The following is a 23,499-nucleotide window of genomic DNA, read 5'->3' on the forward strand; positions in this document are numbered from 1 at the left end:
TGATAAAATTTACATAAAATTATATAAGATGTTATTAATATTAGAAACCATGAGTAACTTGACATAAAACCCATAAAATTCTATTGTTGAAACAAAAAGTACAAATTTAGCAAAAAATGCCTGTCAGAAACCCGTTGCCATGGCAACACAAAAAATTATTATCTTATTCCAATGATAGAAAATTGTTGCCAACAATATTCTAGGAAAAGTCACCAAGTTTGGCCGTTCTACGGCTAGCCGTTCAGACGCTAGGTGACATCAAAGTTGCCGCGGGCACTTTTAGCCCCCCCCCGGTCTAGGTAGGGTTAATTCAAGCGGATTCGGGGTTTACGTTGTAAGATGTCTGCCATCTATGTAATCGCCTTCGACAGAAGGCTATGAAATTGATTTGGTACTGTTTGGCAGATTATACACGATAAATTTTGAAGGCATGGTCCGAGGTTCACGATTTTTGGTAGGCAGGTTGTCTTAGTGATGGGCATTGTCAAGGCCAAAAATGGGCTTCGTGGGGGGGTTCTTACGAATGGAATGGGGAGGAAGAATGGATGAAATGTGCTGTATTTGCTCTTGAGCAAATGCCGGCCTTTCTAGTTGAAGGAGTTTTTGCCGTTTTGACGTTTGGATCGCTGCGCATCGGAGGCCCATTCTCCTTTCCTTTTCGCCGAATTCTACGATCCGTATTTCCGTAGAAAGACATGGTACAGGCTAGGTAAATAGTATGTTGCTTCGTTCACAAAAAGACTCTCTGACCACTATAACTACGATAATCATCTTCAAAAAGCCTACACTATACATACACACAACACCCACTAAAACAATATCACACTGTCGAAGGCATGAGAACTCCGAACTCTAATTTCTATTTTTATTTTGATGTGTCAGGTTAGCAGGAGTGGGTTGGTGGGAGAACTTGAACAGTAACCTATTCTGTGTAGGTTGACACATAATTTTTCTGTCTTTCTTCCTCTGTCTAAGTCTCTGTACCGTTGAAAAGGTTAAAAAAAAAGAAAATACTTAAGACTCTCGTGTCTCTCCTAAAGTTTTCCTTTTTTTATTTAGTTATACCCCAATTAAAAACGGACAGGGGTATATTGGCCACCTGTAACCACTTGGGGGAAGTCTTGGATATTTTCTTGCCAATTTATAATTGTACTGCAGCCACCCAGAGAATCTGCTTGGAGATTATATTTAGCAGCCATCGATCAGTGACGGTTTGAGGCAGGGTCGCCTGGGAACAAATCCTAGTCTGTCAACTTGCTGAAAGAATGGGTTGATTTTCAATGTAACCATCAGATCTAATATTTGCTACTCCTAGTACCGATGTTCCCGCTGTTGACAGCCGGTAACTACTACATGAGCGCTGCCGATGGCTCCTCTGCTGACGGGTGTATGATCTAATTTTTGCTACTTGTAGTAGCGAGCGATGTTCTCAATGTTGCAGGTGCTGACAGTTGCGAGCCCGTAGCTATAGGATACAATCAAGCGTTCAAGTCCAATTTTATTACACCACGATTGTAACAGGTACAATGTATGGCAGATATTAAGCATCATTCGTAGCGATGGGAGAATGACAACGATGAGACGGAATTAGACCGGTTTCGACTTTATTCACTCAAGAAATAATGGCAGATATTAAGATTACTAGCCGGTATGGACCTAGAAAAATCCTACATATAGCTTCAACGGGTACTTTGTCCGGCCGAATGTTGAATAGAACTACCGAGTAAGAGCTAGTACACCTCTACAAGTACGTGCTAAGTTTCGCTATGCTATATTCATAAAGAGTACAACATGCGCGCTGCCGATGGCTCCTCTTGACGGGTGTAACAGCGCAATTATCAAACTGGTTCGGGGCAGGGACGCTTGGCAAGAAATGCACTAGTCTGTCAACCTGTTGAAAGGATGGGTCGATTTTCATTGCAACCTTCAGATCTAATTTTTGCTACTTCTATAGCGAGTAGCAATGTTCCCGATGTTGCAGGTGTTGACAGCCGGTAGCTACATCTCATGCTCCTCGGCTGACGCCGGTGAAATGTAACAGCGCAACAATTGAACTGACACCCTCCAGTGCGAGCCTCTCCCTATATAGACTGGTTTATTGTTGATGAACAACTAAATCCCAGGACCCACTGGCAGCCGAGATGCATTCGGCTGAATTGTTGGGTCTGGTTACAAAATACAACATTATTACGATTACAAATGGGCTGTACAGCTGTTTACACACATAGGGATAAAATTTAACAATTGTTTAAAATCTTAAATACATCATACTATTATTACAAATATTGAAATATCTTAAAAGAGTAATTTGTCGAAAGGTTCTTAAAAACGTTACAGTAAAGATAAGATTTGATAAGTCCTCATTGGTACTAGTATCCAAATTTTGCAGAGACGAGCTCCCTCAAAATTAACAGTTAAGGCGGGAAAGGCGTTAAACCTATTTATAGTCAAGAGTTACTTTCACATTGAGTTCAACAGTTTCAGCATAGCTGGGACGGGACTCCCTAATGTGTCTACCGGCCGCCAGGCTGTCATGTCGTCCCTGATACTGATCTGAAGTGCCCTTATCTGCCTGTCTGCCGCAGGCCGGATCAATCCCGTTGTCAAGCCATATACATGATCCTGCCAAATACATGACTCCGACACTACTTGGGGGTTCCCAACATACTCGAGACAAGGGGTGGGAGGGGTTTAGTCGAGACTTAACCTAACCTACATGTAACCTAACCCCAATCGTAAGTCTATATAAACCATAGCCATGAATAATGATCCCAACTCTAACCCTTACCCCTTACCCTAACTCTAATACCAACTCTAACCCTAACCCTAATACCAACCCTAACCCTGACTATAATACGAACACTTACCATGACTATAATACCAAACCTAACCCTATAACTCTAATACTAACCCTAACTCTAATGGCGTCGTGGGGTCGTGTAGCGTAGCGGCAGAGTGCGCGAACTGAGAGTCCCGGGTTCGAGTCCTGACACGCCACCGATCTTGTGCCCCTGGGAAAGGCACTTTACACGACTTTCCTCACTTAGCTCAGGTGAAAATGAGTATTATCCTGTCATGTATTTGTCCCCTGTGTTAGTGGCGGCATTAATATAAGTTGAAAAAACTTGAGTGTGTCGTCACCACGTCTGGCGATTACATGTTGGAATAAAAAAAAAAACTCTAATACAAACTCTAACCCTAAGTCTAATACCAACCCTCGCCCTAACCCTAATACCAACCCTAACCCTAACCCCTCTTCCTCTAACCCTAATCCTATCCCTGACCTTTATTCTAACCCTAACTCTAATACCAAACCTAGCTCTTACCCTAACCCTAATACCAACCCTAACCCTAACTCTAATACCAACCCTAACCCTAACTCTAATACCAACCCTCACCCTAACCCTAATACCAACCCTCACCCTAACTCTAATACCAACCCTCACCCTAACCCTAATACCAACCCAATCCGTAGCCCTAAACACCTGACCTCTCCCGTATGTGGCAGGCTCGTGTATATGGCCCAACACCGGATCAATTCCAGCACTGCCATCCAGGCAATCAGCCGGCCCGGCCCGCGTGTTAAAGTGGTCCTTAAATTTCACGGTGTCAGAGAGGTGAGGCCATTTGGCGCGCATCGGTACGTGTTCCACATAACTCCTGTCAGAAGTCCTTGGCTCACGGTGAACAGTGGTGCATCTGGGACAAAACTACAACGTTATAAAGCATGCTCCTAGGCAATGGTTTTAGTATAAAACGGAATTCTGCCAAATACCAAAAATATGTAAGAGGGAGAATAGCGATTGAGCGTGTCCAGAATGCTAATTAAATAAAATGAAGAAGCCGCTTTAAAATATCCCTACAGTTCAAACACTCTAATACCAGCCCTTTAAACCGATGTGAAGACAGAAATTTCTCAAGGATAATATTATTGATTTCCCAACACCAGCCAGATGTTGCGTCGGTTTTACGACGTTAGCCGGATTTGCGACATAAGCCGTGTTTGCGACATAAGTCGTCATGGCTAGCAGAGACGGTTAAGTTTATGAGTGGATGAGCAGCGATGGAAACATACCAACGGAGGGGAGTATACCAGATGTTGCGATGCTGCTTAGATCGACAAAGATTGAACAGAGATCTGAATTTAAAAGTTAGTAGCCTTGTTTTCAGTAGTGTTTGTCTGTGTGTATGTTGGTGTGTGGTTGAGCAAGATAACTCGAGAAGCAGTGGATGGATTGGAATGAAACTTGGTAGGTGGGTAGGTCTTCATGAGACCTAGAAATGATTAGATTTTGGCGTCCCCCCTGGCGGCTTTTCTAGGTATTGCAGCAGAATATTCATCAACCAGTGACTGTTTTGAGAGGTCTCAAACACCATACCTTTAATTTTTTTTACGTCCACTGTACGTCTTGATCACGGAGTGACCTAGTCACGCGAGAGGACGAGACTAGATCGAGACGTACAGTGGACGTCGCAAATTTGGAGATATGGTATTTGCTACCTCTTAAAACAGTCACTGATTGATGAATATTCTACTAAGTGTTGAACTATAAGTGACTGATAAACCTCTTCAACGATATCTGCACTTAAGAAATCAGGACTAAACTTTAACGTCCAACACTAGCTGCAAACAAATTGGGACTTACCCCAAATTCTCGTTGGACTCTATCAATCTTGTTCACGGAATGGACCCGTCCACTCTTGGAACGTGACGTCAGAGACACGTGACCATAGTAGCGGGTCATACGTGCTAGATAACTTGTGTCGCCCTCCGTCTCTGTTCAAGGTAGGTCTGTAAAAATTTGGGTAAGTCCCAATTTTTTGTAGTTAGTGTTGGACGTTAAAGTTCAGTCTTGATGTCATGATGACTTGTACCAACACAGATGAACTTTTATGCTAAGATATCTGCATTTTTTTCCAGTTGCCGGCGCATCTTACCGCACCAGGCCACAGCCGACTGCGGTTCTGCAGGGGCAAACTGTGACGCTGTCGTGCGCGTTCGACGGGCTGGCGGAAGACGACATAGTGTTCTGGGAGGGCGGAGTTGACGATAGGACCATCGCGTTTGGCCGAACTGTCCCCAAGGTTTTTGTTTTTGTTTATTGGTTTATTTGTATCAACAACAGCATGACTGGCAGCCGTGACGTGCAAGGCTGAATTTCGATGCTTGTTTACATCATAAATCATCCGTAGGAGGGTCATTAATACAAGTTACAATCACGTCTGAAGCGACAGATTAGATTAAACAGTTTGGCTCAATGAATTTAGATATTCACATGATACCTTGTATAACTCATGGTTATTATCATAGGCCGTGTTTATGAGAAGTCACCCAAACCGCAATTCGGGTAACTCACATTCCTCACATCTGGTCCACGTGCCACACATTCCTTTTAAAACGTGCCCGATCACGATTCTCCGAAACTACATTTATTGTTGTTTGATGAAAACACGCTAGGTAGCGTATCATTATTGTCAGAGGTCAACGACCTGCTTGCTGATGCCCCCTCCCAGCATACCTCGGCCGAATGATAATATCGACGTGGTCCCGCCAGAGGCGGTGAAGCTCGTCCTAGAACGGAGACATTATTTGACTATTACTACTCTTTAAGTTGCTGCCGTGTAAAAGTTGGTATTGCATATAAAATAAAGAAATATCACCCCGTAACCCATGACCAAGTGAAGTTACATTGAAATCACATTGCGTTCAGACGCAAATCGCGATGCGGGAAAACCGATTCGAAACCACCTCTAGCTCTAGAAGTGGCTTGGGATCGAGGCGCTTTCAATGTGATTTGGAGTGTTCAGATGGAGCCACTTGGAACCGGCTTCGGGGTAAACCACGTGTAAAGCGCCTTCACTGACTTCACATAAACACGGCCATAGACGTACAGTCATCGTGAATCAGTTGTAGGGTCGTGTGGCGTAACGGCAGAGTGCTCGGCTCGGAACCAAAAGGTCCCGGGTTCAAGTCCTGACATGCCACCGATCTTGTGCCCCTTTGAAAGGCACTTTACATAACCTTCCCCACTTTACCCAAGTGAAAATGAGCACGGTGACAGTGAAATGAGTATTGTCTGTCCCGTATTCGTTTCTATGTGTAGAACACAACATCAGCAACAGCTGTCTTTGTCTCACATGTATTGTATTGTTACAATTTCAATAAATCAAACTCCAACTTGCGGTACTATTACATGTGAATGTATGTACACAGGTCTACAGACGGCACAGGATCACGGGAGACGCCTCCCGCGGGGAGTACAACTTGGAGATCACGGGGGTAAAACTGGAGGATGACGGGAAATACAGCTGCTACACGGACCCAAAGTCTGCAGCTGACGCCATCTTAACTGTTGTAGGTAGGTGTAAAGTCTTAACTGTTGTTGGTAGGTGTAAAGTCTTAACTGTTGTTGGTAGGTGTAAAGTCTTAACTGTTGTTGGTAGGTGTAAAGTCTTAACTGTTGTTGGTAGGTGCAGGACCTTAACTGTTGTTGGTAGGTGTAAAGTCTTAACTGTTGTTGGTAGGTGTAAAGTCTTAACTGTTGTTGGTAGGTGTAAAGTCTTAACTGTAGTTGGTAGGTGTAAAGTCTTAACTGTTGTTGGTAGGTGTAAAGTCTTAACTGTTGTTGGTAGGTGTAAAGTCTTAACTGTTGTTGGTAGGTGTAAAGTCTTAACTGTAGTTGGTAGGTGTAAAGTCTTAACTGTTGTTGGTAGGTGTAAAGTCTTAACTGTTGTTGGTAGGTGTAAAGTCTTAACTGTTGTTGGTAGGTGTAAAGTCTTAACTGTTGTTGGTAGGTGAAGTGTCTATTGGTATTACATGAGAACATCGGTTATGGTCTCCAGAACCATCCCATCTATTTCTATGCCTGAATGGGTTTAGGTTAGGATCAGGCACGGTTCTTGATAGCTTCCACGTATCCAAGAACATAGATTTGCCCCAGGCACGGTTCTGGAGAAACGTGGACTATCCAGAATCGGAGGTGCCTGGTCATGGTTCTGGATAAAGCACGGTTCCGGATACAAACCTGGGACACTATTAGACACATAATGGGTGCATGTGTTCACTTCTTAATTACCTCCATGAAATGTGTCATGGAGGTTATATTTTCAGTTGCGTTTATCTGTCCGTCTGTACGTCTGTCCGTCTGTCTGTCTGTCTGTTGGTCAACAAGATAACTCAAGAACGCCTGGATGGATTGGTTTCATACTTAGTGTGTTGGTAGGGTGTGACGAAAACTAGAAATGATTAGATTTTGGTCCCCCTAGTGGCTTCCTTTGGTACTGCAGCGCAACTTCCGGTTTTGATATCTCGCGATCTGGACATGCTAAGGTCATGAAATTTTGATGGAAGGTAGCTCTCGTGCTTGGGAAGAAGTCTTATGAGATTGCTTCCCCTAGCGGCTTGTTCTGGAACTGCAGGGCACTTTCTGGCGAAATGTTTAAAAGCCAATAAGTCCTGACAGGAACAACATATTTTCATTATTTTTGGTGTGTAGGTAGCTGAGAGAGAGATTTACATAATTAATTGCAAATTGTGCAAATGAGGACTTTATTTGCATAATTAATGAGGAAATTCTATAATTACAGTGTTTTACATTATACTACTTACATACATGTAAATGTATGTAACCTATGGCAGGCGGAACTTCAACAGATACTAATTATGCAAATGATGACCTAATTTGCATAATTAATGCGAAAATTGTATGATTTCGTAATGGTGAATGATGAGAATGTCATACTTGGGACATCTGTAAGTTAATCAAAAGTTAACATACATCACGATGCATATATCATGTTAATGCAGAGGTCATTTGCACAATAAAAGAAGAAATTTACATTTACATATCAAGATCATATTTCATGGAGGTATGAGATCTCGGAATTCTAGTTAAGAATGTACAAACGTAATACTTTATAAAATAATCATTCTATTAAAAATGTTAGTACTATATTAGCATGAAAGCTCATCTGTGTTAGTATACTTCATTATAACAAAAAGAGCTAAACGTTCTTGCCAACACTGAGTAAATTGGGACTTAATCAAATTTTCGTGTTGGCAAGAACATTTAGCCCTTTGTGTCATAATTAGTACGATATTGTGCATCAGAAAATTATATTTCCAATTGAGATGAAAAAAATCCCCTCATGAAAGTTCATCTGTGTTGGTAGTTACATGTTTAAAGTTAAAACTTTTGTTCCAACATAAAAAATTCAACTTTGACCCAGTGTTGACGTCACACTCCAAAGAAGCCACTTGACAAGCTTCACTGGGTCAGTCTACTGAGGAAGACTAGAGTGACTGGTCGAAAGCTCTAGATGAGAGAATTTTTTGTGTTGGAACAAAAGTTTTAATTTTAAACAATATGAAAAAATGTTTTAATTTAGGAAAAGTTGCCATATTTATGGTTTTGCTCCAGTTCCCATGACGGGACCCCCCGCAGTGAAGGGAGGCGAACTTCCGCTGACGTCAGGTGATCAGCTGTCTCTCACCTGCCGAGCGTCAGGTGGGCACCCCGCGCCGCGACTCACCTGGCTCAACGGGACACACCGCTTCAGGTACGGAATACTTTAGAATTATTCAGGATTATCCAGAACCGTGCTTAGACGTGGTTCCGGATAGTCCACGCGTATCCTGAACCGAGCCTGGGGCAAATCTAATTTCTTAGATACGCGGAGACTATCTACAACCGTGCCTGATTCTAACTCCAACCCATAGAACTAGATAGGCACGTTCTAGATACGCAGAGACTATCCAGAAAAGTGCCTGATTCTAACCCATTCAGGTATAGAACTAGTTAGTCACGGTTCTGGATACGATGATGCTTCCTACCAAAATAACGGTAGATATTCATGTACACTGTAAATGTACCATGCGCAAATATAAAACCAAGCTTATCTCATTATATAACCATTTTCAGAGATGCCAGCGTGTCGACTGAAGACCAGAGCCTGGAGCTGTTTTTGCCGCGGGTGACGAAATGGGATCACGGCGCCAACTTCACCTGCCGGGCCGACCAGGGCTTCCCCCAACTCGCCAGGCCCAAAGCCTCCTCCAGGATACTCAGGGTCAAGTGTGAGGCACATGTTTTCATACAGATACATAAACCTGAATGTGAGAATTCCAGGATACTCAGGGTCCAGTGTGAGGCTTTAAAATAAATAGAAAATCTGCCTTCTAAAAATCCCGGATACAACCATTCCTGGCTTCATGTACAAATTTTTGGCAGAACTTTTGCCAGATGAACGCTGCATTTCATTAAACTACAGTAACAAACTTTTTACTACCGAAAACCCCCCGCTGGTCCATGTTACCTTATATGGTATATGATGGCTGTTGAATCTGGTCCGCAGACCCCCCGGTGGTCTATGTTACCTTATATGGTATATAATGGCTGTTGAATCTGGTCCGCAGACCCCCCGGTGGTCCATGTTACCTTATATGGTATATGATGGCTGTTGGATCTGGTCCGCAGACCCCCGGTGGTCTATGTTACCTTATATGGTACTAGTATATAATGGCTGTTGAATCTGGTCCGCAGACCCCCCGGCGGTGTCGGTGCCCAGTCCGTCCGTCCACGTGAGAGAGGGCGAGCCGGCCAGTCTCAGCTGTATGGTGGACAGCAACCCTAAAGCCACTGTAACATGGCGGAAAGTCGGAGGCGCCATCCCGATACTCAACATGATGAGGTAGGATGTAAAGCATTGCTGAGGCTCAGAAATCATGTTGCATGTGGGGTCGTCTGGCGTAGCGGCAGAGTGCGCGACTAAGAACTAAGAGTCCCGGGTTCGAGTCCTGACATGCCACCGATCTTGTGCCCTTGGGAAAGGGCACAAGATCGGTGCACTTTACACGACTTTCCTTAGCTCAGGTGTAAATGAGTATTGTCCTGTAATGTATTTGTCCCCTGTGTTGGTGGCGGCATTAATATAAGTTGAAGAAACTTGAGTGTGTCGTCACCACGTCTGGTGATTACATGTTGGAATAAATAAAAAATAAAAGTAAAAAAATAATCATGTTGCATGTTTCCGTGAATAGTTTCATCAGGTTGATAAGACACTGAGTGACCAGGTGACTCATGTTGCATGTTTGCCTTAGACCATACAAAAGTTCCTGTACTTTTTTTGTTGTGTCAGTAAAGAATCTTTAAAGCTGGCTCGTTTCGCATTTTGGACAATCCTGCCATAGAATCTGTGTCCATCCCAAAAGATAAGAGCTAAGCGCATGAGAGTTACCTTTTTCGCTTGGTCTAAAAATGTTTCCTTCTCATGTGAGTGTCGTTGCAGTTTTCAATTTTAATTGGCTACAAATGCCTCCCCTTGATGTGAGTACTGTTTTAGTTTGCAGTTTGCATTGGCTACAAATGTTTGAACATTGTTACCTCCGGGGAAGGGGACATCCTTCCGCGGAAGGGTTTTGTAAGAGATTTAGATTTTCATGTTCGCAGCTGTTTCTCGCGTTTGGGTGGACGGATTCTTTGGGGACTCGGTGTATGTTTTGCTATTGGGCTGTAGATGGTGCACGTTCTTTTGTTTTTATTGTAAATGTGTTTTGGGCGTGAAAATGGTGCCTTTTTGTGGCCCCAGAACACCCCTTTGACCGTGAAAATGGTCGCGACCGTTGACCTGTGGCGTGTTTAAAATATTCTCGGTCTGGTCCACGTATATGACCCCTCGCACAGAGGGGTGTCCGGTCTCGATAAATTCTTAGTTTAAACCCCTAGTCCTGCGGTGCGCAACAATTGTTGTTGTGCACAAAATTCAACACCATCAACTATACATAACAAGCAACATATAAAAATATACAATAAAAAGCCGGAAGTATAAAATCTCAGATTTTACTTGTTACAGTTTTAATTGCCCCAAATGTCTCCCCTGCAGGGACCACGTGCTGCACCTGCCGAAGGTGTCCCGGCATGACGGCGGACTGTACCATTGTGACGCCAACAACGGGGTCCTCCCAAAGGGAACCGGGACTGTCACCCTACAGGTCTACTGTAAGACTATACCAAGGAATCATATATGATGCCTTTTGGGATATATAATGAGATTAAACTGTTCTCCAACTCAAGAAAAATGATCAACCTGGAATTTTTGACCGAATCACTCTGTCTTAGTCAGCTATCTGACCCGAGTGCTGTAGACACGTGATTTTTACCCAAATGTGACGTCAGCACTGGGTCAAAGTTCGTCGGAAGTAGGTACCGCCCCCCGTCCAGATTGAGAAAAGTTTTTTTTTAACATCAAAACGTTGTTTTATCCCCCTGATAGACCCTCCTCTGATAGAGGCTACCATGGAGGACCAGGTGACGATGCTGTACGGCCAGGATAATAGATATGAAATGTTGTTTTGTTCCCCTGACAGACCCTCCTGTGATAGAAGCTACCATGGAGGACCAGGTGACGATTTTGTACGGAAAGGAGGATAGATATGAAATGTTGGTTTGTTCCCCTGACAGACCCTGACAGACCCTGACAGACCCTCCTGTGATAGAGGCTACTATGGAGGACCAGGTGACGATTTTGTACGGAAAGGAGGATAGATATGAAATATTGGTTTGTTCCACAGACCCTCCTGTGATAGAAGCTACCATGGAGGACCAGGTGACGATTTTGTACGGCCAGGAGGATAGATATGAAATGTTGGTTTGTTCCCCTGACAGACACTCCTGTAATAGAGGCTACTATGGAGGGCCAGGTGACGATGCTGTACGGCCAGGATAATAGATATGAAATGTTGTTTTGTTCCCCTGAAAGACCCTCCTGTGATAGAGGCTACCATGGAGGACCAGGTGACGATTTTGTACGGCCAGGAGGATAGATATGAAATGTTGGTTTGTTCCCCTGACAGACCCTCCTGTGATAGAGGCTACTATGGAGGACCAGGTGACGATGCTGTACGGCCAGGATAATAGATATGAAATGTTGTTGTGTTCCCCTGACAGACCCTCCTGTGATAGAGGCTACTATGGAGGACCAGGTGACGATGCTGTACGGACAGGACGATCAGTCTCTGCAGTGTCTCGCTGACGGGAACCCCAAACCTCACATCCGCTGGCGGCGGAAGGATACAAGTCTGTACTGGGACAACCCACTCCGCTTCCACCGGGTGCGTTACGACGTGCAGGGCACGTATCAATGCGTGGCTGCCAGCGACGGCTTCCAGGAAGTCACCAAGGACGTCTACGTGGACGTCGTAGGTCGGTGAAACATTGCCTCACGCCCAGGATTGCCTTCCAGTCTAATATGTACACGTCCTCTTAGCTTTTACCTTAATTGTTTTTTGCCACTTTTAATCTCTTTGAAAATTGCAGACCATAAAAGCTTGTACTAAAAATGACCCTGGCAATCATTTGTCATAGATACGCTCACGCGGGCCATTGAAGACAGCCTGGTGCATGTCAGAAATGCCGCTCAATATGTCTGAAAAAGGTTATTTTCCATCATGTATCAGGTAAGCCATCCATCCAGCGGGGCCAGTCAGCGGTGACGGTGGCCGCGGGAAACACCGCGAGATTTCACTGCGAGATTCTCGCGGACCCGCTGCCGGGCCGAGTCAGCTGGTTCCGGCAGAGCATGCGCAGTAGGGGCGAGGAAACCGTTGTCATGGCGACAGAAGTGGGCGTGTCAATCACTGAGAATCCAGTAGGGCACCTTTAAGTTACTTTTTCACGCTTTGACAAGAAATATCATAACCTAAATATAATCGATAGAAGTACACTAACTTAGCTCCTCTTTCACCATAGGAAAATATCTGTTAAGGTTATTGGTGGCCAAAACAAATGATTCACCGTAGCTTAGCTTAAGGGTGCACACCCCAGTTTATTCGGGATTTCAATTCGAAGCTGCACACCCTCATATCTAGCGACCGTCTCTGCCGTGGAATAATTAGGAAGGAGAATAACTGTATATGGGACGAAAGTTTATCTCTTCAGCTACAAGAACAGCTGAGTTTGGTTTCTTCAACTTTTTTAAGTTTTGTAAAATCACTCTAGGAAATTGCAAATTCACTCCTAGGAAGGTGCAGAGCGAAATCTAGGTCAAGCGGGCGGATTACACTTGGCGCGCAAGGATACCCGGAAGTAAGGTAGAAGTTTTCACCCCAAAATCACCATTTCTTACACTCTTCAGCCATGTTGATGTTTAATGATATTTCGTGACAGTTTATGAGAAATGTCACCTCAAACTTGGACCCTCAAAACCCTTTTGTCACTTTTTTACCACGGACTATGGCGGACTGGGGGGTGCACCGTTAAGGTACACATTTTGGTAAATAGATAATAAATGTTAAGTGGCGAGGTAGAAAGTAATGTGTGCCAATCATACTTTGAAAACAAAGTGAAAGTTAGGTTTATGTCAGAGCGGAATTCTGTCGCCAGGTGGATGACGGGACTTCCAGCACCCTCCTCCTGAAGGATGTCGGGAAATCTCAGGAAGGGACGTACATCTGTCAGGCTGCCAACATGTTCGGGGAGGCTCGGAGGGAGATCCGACTGCAGGTTTTTGGTAAAGGAAATTTTCTCGCATGAAAGTTCATCTGAGTTGGTAAATTACATTATGAAAAACTTAAACTGTTCTCCAACTCAAAATTTGACTCACCAGAAATTTTCGACTGAATCGCTCAGTCTTCCTCAGCTATCTGTCCCAAATGCTGTGGACACGTGATTTTTCCCAAGTGTGACGTCAGTAAAGGGTCAAAGGTTGTCTGAAGTCGATATCGCCCCCCGTCCCGGTTGAGCGATGGTTGAAGGGCCCTGATGTATATGTCCTCTTTTATGCATCTTAGAGGCCATATACAACAGTTTAAGTTTTTCATAATGAAATTTTCTCGCCTTGTGGTTTTAAAAATTAATAACTGGTGTCTATATATATGGTACACGTTTAAACCTTTGACCATAAAAATTATCAGCTAGCCTAGGGCAGTAACAATAGAGAATATGTCATGTGCCAATTAAAGAGACTAAAACCGAATTTTTTTCACTCTTTTACATTTGTTGATGAGAATACGTTTTATCCAAACCGGGAGTGCCCAGATATTATCCAAGCAGATCTTCCGGTGGCCGCAAAAGCCAGTATCAAATTGGCCAGGCAGAGTCCATTAGCCAGACAATATCCATTGGCCTCCTTCGGTGGCTAATGGACACTCCTCTCGCCAATTCACCAATTTCACACTTCCCATAATGCCTAGTAAAAGTCACGGATATGACGTGACCCCTCCCCCTTCCTCGATGTAATATTTCCAACAAGTTCTATCGACAAACTGGTCAACTATTGTTTTGAATTATTTCTCTAGTATAAAGCGCATGCCATAATTGCATTTTTTGTTGGAATTAGAGAAATGACGTACCTTCTATCTTTCTAATAACTTTATACGTAATGCGACCGTGCGAGTAGGAGAGTCTTCGGTTGAAGGTAGAACGGTAGAAGGTACGTCATTTTCTCTAATTCCAACAAAAATGCAATTATGGCATGCGCTTTATACTAGAGAAATAATTCAAAACAATATTTGACCAGTTTGTCGATAGAACTTGTTGGAAATATTACATCGAGGAAGGGGGAGGGGTGGTGGTCTTACGCCATATCCGTGACTTTTACTAGGCATTATGGGAAGTGTGAAATTGGTGAATGGACACTGCCTGGCCACCGTATGGTCTGCTTGGAGATTATACCCAGAGACAGTTAGTAATCTAGGGCAAACTAGTATATATTGACTGTGGTGAACACCGTTATCCAGTTCCTACTGTAAACGCTATGTGCATCGGGTGACTCACACGATCCTTGTCAACAGACAACAGTGGATCACTGGTCATCATCTGCGTCTCCATGGCGACGGCTGGCCTGGGCATTTTGGCGGGAATTCTCGTCTGCGTTGCGGTGAAGAAGCGGTGGATCTGCAGGGAAAAGAAGCGAGGTATTAACGGCTGAAATCACACTTAAACTACACATGTTACTACACAGGGATCATTTTCGCCCGAAAAAGACAGAAACATGTGAGTCAGCGGCGTCCGCCATCTTGAAACTCAAGGAAAGCAGGGTCCAAGTCACGTGATTCAACGTCATTAGTAAAATTGCACTGTATTCCGTAAATTCGCACTGTATTCTAATACGATTGCACTGTATTCCGTAAAATTGCACTGAATACTAGTAAAATTGCACTGTATTCCGTAAAATGGTACTGTATACTCTGGCACCCCTGGAAATGTCATTTACAACGAGACAGCTACAGATACTTATAGGCCCCATTCCCACTAGGATAAAATTGTTTAAATCAAGCTTAATTGATTCGCTTTGTCCGAGTCGGATCTAGTCGGATCGGAGAAGGATCAAAGAAGAGAATTAATTTGGCCCGATTCAGACAATTTTATCCTAGTGGGAATGGGGCCTTAGCCACAAGTGTTTGAAATAGCGTACCTCATTGAGATGGCCGATTGGTAAAGAGAAGTCTAAGTCCTATTTCAGGCTGCAAAGACGAATCCCGAAAAGATTGATTTGCAATCAACTGATTCTTTACACAAAATTCCAGCCCCGCCCCCGTTGCCCTCGGCCCGCTCGCTGGCTGCTGTGCCCTCGGGCCGCTCCGTATCTGCTGTGCCGAAGCCCGGGAAGAGGCTGGGCCATGGTACGAACGACTCCGGTGTGGAGGACCTGGAACTGCAGGAGTTGGACGGGACCCTGAAGCCACGTCCGCCGCCTCGGGGGGACAAACAGTGGACAAACGTCGGACTCTCCTACTCTGGTGCGATTCACTTAATAACTAGAAAGGCCGACATTTGCATGGGAGCAAATACAGCATATTTCAGTCCATCTTCCTCCCACGCAAAAGTGGACTATTCCAAACTTACCCCAGAGCAAAACTGGAAGATTCTCAAATAAACTAATTATATAGTAGCTATGTAATTGAGAACAAAGATGCAAGAACAAGCACTTTGAATCTCGACAGCTTTACTTACAAAGTTTCACATCACTCTTATCACACAATCTTATAGCAGGTATGCAAATACTAACAATGATGATACATTTGATACAATTTGATACATTTTGAAGGTCTAATTGCAAAGAAAAGGAAACTATACATAACTATGTAACTATATATAGATGAACTATAGATATATACATACATACATATTGAACTATACATTAATTAAATACACTATGACACTATACATCCTACTTTGGGGCAATTCACTTAATAAGTAGTTTTGCCACAGAAGCTAAATCAAGAAACATTTGTTTAAAGTTAAAACTTTTGATCCAGCGCAAAAAGTTCTGTCACCAAGAGCTTTTGACAAGCTTTGCGTTGGATCAAAAGTTTTAATTCTAAACATGTAACTACATGTGTACCAACACAGGTAAACTTTCATGATAGCCAAGAAACATTTAATGTAACCCAAATATGAACTAGAAAGGCCGACATTTGCTTGGGAGCAAATACAGCATATTTCAGTCCATCTCCCTCCCACGCATAAATATGTAAGTGAGCCACGGAACTGATGAAGAGGTACTCTTACCTCGTAGATGTGGTAGTCATGATGTCATAGATTTCTATGTGATGCTTGGACTGATCTTCCCCAGGACTGGCGCATGCGCACGCCACCACCTTGCCTCCCTACACGACCGTGGAGCGGCACCGTCCGGACGGGGAGGACATCCGCGCATGCGCACGGGAGGACATCCCGGAGGAGGCCATCGTGCCAGATGCAGCCTGTCTGCCGGTAACTATTCACCAATTTCACACTTCCCATAATGTCTAGTAAAGATCACGGATATGACGTAGGACCACCCCCTCCCCCTTCCTCGATGTAATAGTTTCAACAAGTTCTATCGACAAACTGGTCAACTATCGTTTTGAATTATTTATTTAGTATAAAGCCATAATTACGCCAAAAAGTAGTTACTCAAGCAACTGGATATGATTTTGAAAACGTCAGACGTTTCAGCTAGTATCCACTAGCTTTCGTCAGTGACTGAGAGACCAGAGGGGAAATGCAGGTTTATAAGCACAACCTATTGATTGATATGCAAATAAAGTGAAGACAAATTTTTGGAAGTCGAAAAAGGAACAAAAGTCAGACAAACCAAGACAAAATGATGCAAATTAGTCTGAAAGCTCCTGTTCTATATACTGATACAGAAGTAGTGTGTTAAACAGAATATGGATCCCCAAGCGATTTCCATACTTTGGCTTTAAAAGAAAACAGCGTAGGGGCAGATCGTATGTCAACTGGGAGGGAGTTCCATAAAAGGGTGGCTCTGTGGAGGAAGGCATTCTGTGTTCTACAACTTCTTGGGATTTGTACACAAAAGTTATTTCCATTTCTGATCGAGGGGGTATCTAGAAAAGTTTTGTTTCTAGAAAGTTGTTTCATGTTATCGAAATCAAAGAATCCACATATTAAAGACGGAGTGGGTAAATTTGTCTGACACTGCCTGGAAAGAAGAAGTCAGACCCAACAAAATTATCATCACGTATGTTGTAGAGTGTCACGTAGTCCCTCATATCCTTGTATCTTCTTTTACTTACACGTTGTTTGTATTTGCAGTAAGCCCTTGGGCATGTATTTTGGGCATTAACTTTCATGTTTAGACTGACCCAGTGAGACTTGTCACATGGCTTCTTTGAAGTGTGACGTCAACACTGGGTCAAAGGTATCTTGTAGACGATGTCGGCCCCCGTCGCGTTTAAGTGAAGGGTCAGTCTACTGAGAAAGACGAGACTGGCTAGTCGAAAGCTCTACGTGAGAGAACTTCTTTGTGTTTGATCTAAAGTTTTAACTCTAAACATGTAGCTGCCAACACGGGTGAACTTTTATGATAAACTCTAATGTTAGCATGAAAGTTAATCTGTGTTGGTACAAATCATTATGGAATAAAGACTGAACTTTAACTTTCAACAGTAGATATAGAATTGGGACTTACCCCAAATTTTCGGTTGACTCCATCAACCTTGTTCACGGAATGGACCCGTCTACTCTTGGAACGTGACGTCAGAGACACGTAACCGTAGTAGCGGGTCATAAGTAGAGGGGTTAATGAGGCAGTCTTCATAAGAGCTCACAGACCTACCCTGAACAGAGACGGGGGGCGACACAAGTTATCTGGCACGTATGACCCGCTACTACGGTCACGTGTCTCTGACGTCACGTTCCAAGAGTAGACGGGACCATTCCGTGAACAAGGTTGATGGAGTCAACCGAAAATTTGGGGTAAATCCCAATTCTATATCTAGTGTTGGAAGTTAAAGTTCAGTCTTTATTTCATAACTCTAATGTTGTTGAACGTCTGTCCTCCGCAGATGGGCGTTCCTACTCCGCCTCCCAAGGCGGCCAAGGGGAAGAGGCATGTGCGAGCGCCCTCTGGCAAGACACTCGGGCATGGCAGCGTGCGTGAGGCTCCATGTACGCTGACTGACAGTATTTAGGGGACCGTGCAGCAAAGAGATGTCAACGACGGCTTGATTTTACTTTAGTAGGATCCACATTTAGCATACATGTACAAGACAGTAGCTATTGTTCCTCGGGTCCGTTCTAACACACAGCACGAAACACTGGGAAATATTTAAGACTTCTATGACAATATGGGCCCGGACTGCGTGCAAAATTAAAATCGATGTTTGTTCCGTATTCTCTGGATCATTCATGGCGATAGTATTCTACCCTTATCTGTGGACTTTCACCGAGCGTGGAAAAAAACAAACTTCGCTGTATATTTGCAGTGCGCTTTAAAACATCTATTGTGTGCAAGAAATGAAACAAATGTCGAGTAAAATGTGCGGTGCATATCTGTTAGTACTTTACATTTCAGCCTAGTGTAATTTGAGCCAATGATTCTTAATATAACGAATCTACCTTGAACAGCAAAGTTGTAATCGTGTTCAAAACAATAGTAGGATCTACAACGGGGAAATGTTATAAGGCCACAACAAGTAAATTTTATGTATGACATCCTCTGCCGACTCCAAATCTAATGCGAGCGGGCGAAAAAAAACAAGGCGGGCGAAAAAAAGGTTCCTACATTTTAAAATGTTGACTCAATCATTGTACATTTTGTACAAATGGTTTTTATTCAATGCGAACGTCATGTGTACAGCCAGCATCACAAATCACTGCATCAAAGTAAGAAACAAAACATTAAATCAGAGCCTTTTCTTGTCTCCTTTCTTCAGTTATCTGCCTCCCGGCATGGCAACAGACATCTTTGCCCATTTTCGGCATGTTGACCACTGTCAGAGGGCAACAAAATTTCTTGTTTTTTTTTTTTTCAAAATCAGGCGAAAATTAATGCGCGCGCGGATGTCATCCATAAAAATTACTTGCTGTGGCCTAATGTTATAATGTTATAATATTATCATCCCAGCGTTTAGTCTTAAAAGATGACACTTTAGATGCATGACCGTGGATTTTATGACGAAGATCAGAGAATGTAGTACATGTAGATGACCCTGTTCCTTACTCGTTTTAGGAAAGTTTTAATCTGTAAGTTTTAAATATACATTTTTTTATCCGACTAGCTATTCTTTTTCAACATATCGCACTGAAGATTTAAGCTCAAAACCTGCACAACACGTAACATTTTTAAATCTTAAAATGTATAGATTATTTGAAAAATCTGTCTCTCCCGACCCCTCTTTCTTTGTCAGTTGAACAAAAGAAACTATAGTTAATTATCATAGTTTATGACTAATATGACTTATTAATGGTTTATGACTGTGTGATTAAAATAACGATACGATGACTTACAAATTGCATTGATAGATTTCATTTCATTTATTTTTTTACCAGCAAAATACACTCAGGTTACATTAAAAAAACTGTTTTTCAGGTAGTGCTGGGCATACGAAATACAAATAGCTGACAAACGTTATACATTACAAGAAAAAAAGACATAATTCAAAATGACATACAACAAAGGAACTCACTCATTTTCCACTATACACTATAGCATCACAATTCCTGACTGAATTGTACCAGCCCCACTGTCTGGCGTTGTTTAAGTGACAAGTTATTCTACAGTTGGGGGCCGTAGAATCTTAAGCTCCCATTGTAGCCGTTCAAACTTCAAACTTGCTACTGGGCAGTTTAACAGATTGCCCAACATATAAATACATTCGGAATTTTGTTAACCTACTTTATGTTTAAGGAGTCTAGATCTAACAGAAACAATTTTTTTCTCCATATGTTCATCTGACTTGTTCCTGTCTTGAAACTTTTACTTCAAATAAACCTCATGAATCATGCCCGTAGCCAGGGGGGTTCGGGGGGTTCGGAAGAACCCCCGCACAAGGCTCTTTTTGGTCCACTTTTTATGTAAAGGTCCAAGATTTTTCTTGAAAAGAATATTATGGACTGGAATCGTAGAAAAACTGCTCCCTTTGTCATTGAATAAAAATTCATCTCTGATTTTTTTCGTGGAAATCCTCTGAAAAATGCACGAAATGCCATTTTAGAAGGTTCATTTTTCAATATTTTCCGAGAGAGCATGCGCCCGGACGGTCCCCCTTAGGAACCTTGCGCCTTCGGCGCTCGAGGTCCCCTCAAGCGGTGGGAAGAATCCCCCCCCCCTTAGTCAAAGACGATTCTTGCACTGTAAATACTAAACAAGTCTGTCTGGTGTCGTGCGAGCTTCATAAGCTCCAGCAAAATAGTCAATAGTGTGTGGGGTCGTTTGGCGTAGCGGCAGAGTTCTCGACTCGGAACCAGAGGCCCCGGGTTCGAGTCCTGACATGCCACCGATCTTGTGCCCCTGGGAAAGGCACTTTACACGACTTTCCTCACTTAGCTCAGGTGTAAATGAGTATTGTCCTGTCATGTATTTGTCCCCTGTGTTGGTGGCAGCATTAATATAAGTTGAAGAAACTTGAGTGTGTCATCACCACGTCTGGTGATTACATGTTGGAATAAAAACAAAAAAACAAGTCTGTCTGGTGTCGTGCGAGCTTCATACGCTCCAGCAAAATAGTCAAAGTCAAAGACGATTCTTCGACCGGTGCCGTGGGAGCTCTGTATCAGCCCCTGGCTGTTTTCCTATCGTCACCTAGTGGTTAGCACGCTGGCGGCGTGAGGAGTACGCAGCACGGTGTCTTCAGCATACGGGACTCGGTAATGTGGTAACACTCAGGAATACGGGAGTCAGTACGTACGTACAGTACTGATTCATAAATTTTGTAAAAAGCCAGCCTGTCGTACACGTCGCTATGTACTGCCGCAAATTCTGCATTCCTGTAGTTTAGTAGCATTTATATATTTGGCTGGAAATTTTTTTTATTCGCCGGCGCGCATTAATTTGGGAGTCTTCGAAGGATGTCATCCATAGAATTAAGGCGGTGTGGCCTGATGTGGTAACACTCAATAATACGGGACTCGGCAATTCAGCATAGCGGGACTTCAAGCATCACACTACAGGACTGTTCAGGCTTCAGTATTCTTGTATACCGGACTGTGTCCGGCGCTCTATAGTGAACATGGCGTCCGGAGTCATCAGCAGATGTGGGATTGTCCTGGTTCTTGTGGCGTGGGTTCAGCAAGGTTAGATTTCACATTCTTTATCTTAGATACTTGGTCATGTTGTACTGTTATGCATACATACATGTTTTACGTACCATGTTATACACACATGTATGGTGATTTGGGACAGGCATGGGGAGGTAATGATCACTGCACCTTCCGTAGGATTTGTACACGGTACATTTCAGCATGATGATGCCATTAATATGTTTGGAAGAGAAGCTCCGATCTGTCAAATCTGATCCAGAAACAGGACTACAGGCAAGTAAGAGGACCTGGTAAATGCTGAATATAATTTATTCTGGCTGCCCGGTAGGGTTACCCTATAGCGTATACTCTAAAATTGGTTCATTGTTTTGATTCATCGCAATACACTAAAATACATCGCAGCAAGTTGTACACAATATTAGTACTTGTACATAGACATAAGAATGAATAAAGCTGAGAAACAATTATACAGGTACATAGTAATTAAAATAATAACAAAATGATCACAATGATCTTTATCACACAATGATGGATTAGCTACTATAACAGTGTGTTACCATACTTGGGCATGAGTCATCAGAATGGCATGTAGAGCAGGCAACCAATAGGGAAGCAGCTTCCCTCTATTCTCCTTGCTGATTGGCTGTTCGGATCTGATTGGGTTAACTCAATTAACACCTGCACAAAGCCATGCCATATTGACAGTATGAACTTTATTCAAGTGTTTTGGTAGGTATGTCAAGCTTTCCTGCTCCAGCGGGGCATAAAAACTTCTTTTTATCTTGAAAATCAACAGTTTGCATTATGCAATTAAAAATCCCAACCAATAATGTAAGGGATAGCTATCCAACTGTTGTCACTTCATACTATAGTTATATCAATGTAGAGAATTGTTTTCCCTTGTATTTCTCCTTCTTTCCCTGCCATGTCGTGAAATGTGGTGAAGTCATGCTGAATTTGCTCCAAAGCAAATGTCAGCCTTTCTAGTATAATTTACGTTTATTGACAAAACATGGTGGCGGCACACGTATATTCATGCCGCCACCAATACATAAGAGAATACATAATACATAGGACAGGCAAAAAACAAACAACACATAATACATAGGACAGGCAAAGAACAAACAACACATAATACATAGGACAGGCAAAGAACAAACAACACATAATACATAGGACAGGCAAAGAACAAACAACACATAATACATAGGACAGGCAAAGAACGAAATAACACAGTGAATTAAACGAAGAACAATTGAGCGAATATTTCCAAGGACTGACATGCCAAAATAACAGGGCATAGTTAACGCTCGTGGCCTGATCTAGCCGCTCGTTAGGGGCTGAAAGGACCCTGTCAATAACACTAGGGGCTTGTCAATATCCCCACACACGGCATACAGCAGGGATCGAACAGTCAGAATAAATTTATTAGGCCACACCAAGTAAATTCTATGGATGACGTCCGCGCGCGCATTGATTTTGACCTGTTCCTAGAACAAAAACAAGAAATTTCGCTTCCTGTAACTATGACCAAAAAGTCTCGACAGTGCTGCAAATCGTCAGATTGACGTGAAACCCGTAACGCGAAAACAGGACAGGACGACAACTGCTGTTCCACAGACTTCTTGCTTGTTACACTGTGTCACCTCATTCAATTTGTGTCCTAACATTTGTCGTCTCTTAGTATATTTCTAATCTAGGCATCTTGTTTTTTAGGGCCCTTCTTGTATTTTTCTTACCCTCTCGCATTAAATTTAGGGTCTCCAAAGGACGTCATCCATAAAATTTACTTGGTTTGGCCTTATAGCGGAGAGGACCTCTTTTCTGAGAAATCAAGTCAAACCGTGTACAGGATGTGTTTGCTATTTCCCTTTGTTCGTAAATTAGGAGGTTTTGCATTCAAACAGAGCTGTCATCCTCCTCAAGACAAAACTACGGAAAATACACCCCTGTACCCATGGGGTAATACGGGACACTCTGCGTGAGTGGAAATGGGTGGACGCTTCTTTAT

At 43.0% G+C, this 23,499-nt stretch overlaps 1 protein-coding gene across 1 annotated transcript in view; it reads left to right on the plus strand.

The window, feature by feature from the left end:
* The window catches only part of LOC109471233, a 92,953-nt gene that overhangs the window by 43,329 nt on the left and 26,125 nt on the right, over window positions 1–23,499 (plus strand). The window contains exons 15-25 of the mRNA XM_019770512.1: window positions 4,922–5,085; window positions 6,215–6,359; window positions 8,421–8,559; window positions 8,922–9,076; window positions 9,543–9,690; window positions 10,882–10,997; window positions 11,946–12,200; window positions 12,455–12,645; window positions 13,380–13,506; window positions 14,789–14,911; window positions 15,524–15,736. Coding sequence (XP_019626071.1) covers window positions 4,922–5,085; window positions 6,215–6,359; window positions 8,421–8,559; window positions 8,922–9,076; window positions 9,543–9,690; window positions 10,882–10,997; window positions 11,946–12,200; window positions 12,455–12,645; window positions 13,380–13,506; window positions 14,789–14,911; window positions 15,524–15,736 — 1,776 coding nt within the window. The remainder of the gene's footprint in view (window positions 1–4,921; window positions 5,086–6,214; window positions 6,360–8,420; window positions 8,560–8,921; window positions 9,077–9,542; window positions 9,691–10,881; window positions 10,998–11,945; window positions 12,201–12,454; window positions 12,646–13,379; window positions 13,507–14,788; window positions 14,912–15,523; window positions 15,737–23,499) is intronic.

This window comes from Branchiostoma belcheri, unplaced genomic scaffold, assembly GCF_001625305.1.
Source record: "Branchiostoma belcheri isolate BF01 breed outbred unplaced genomic scaffold, Haploidv18h27 scaffold241, whole genome shotgun sequence".
NCBI classification, from domain to species: domain Eukaryota; kingdom Metazoa; phylum Chordata; class Leptocardii; order Amphioxiformes; family Branchiostomatidae; genus Branchiostoma; species Branchiostoma belcheri.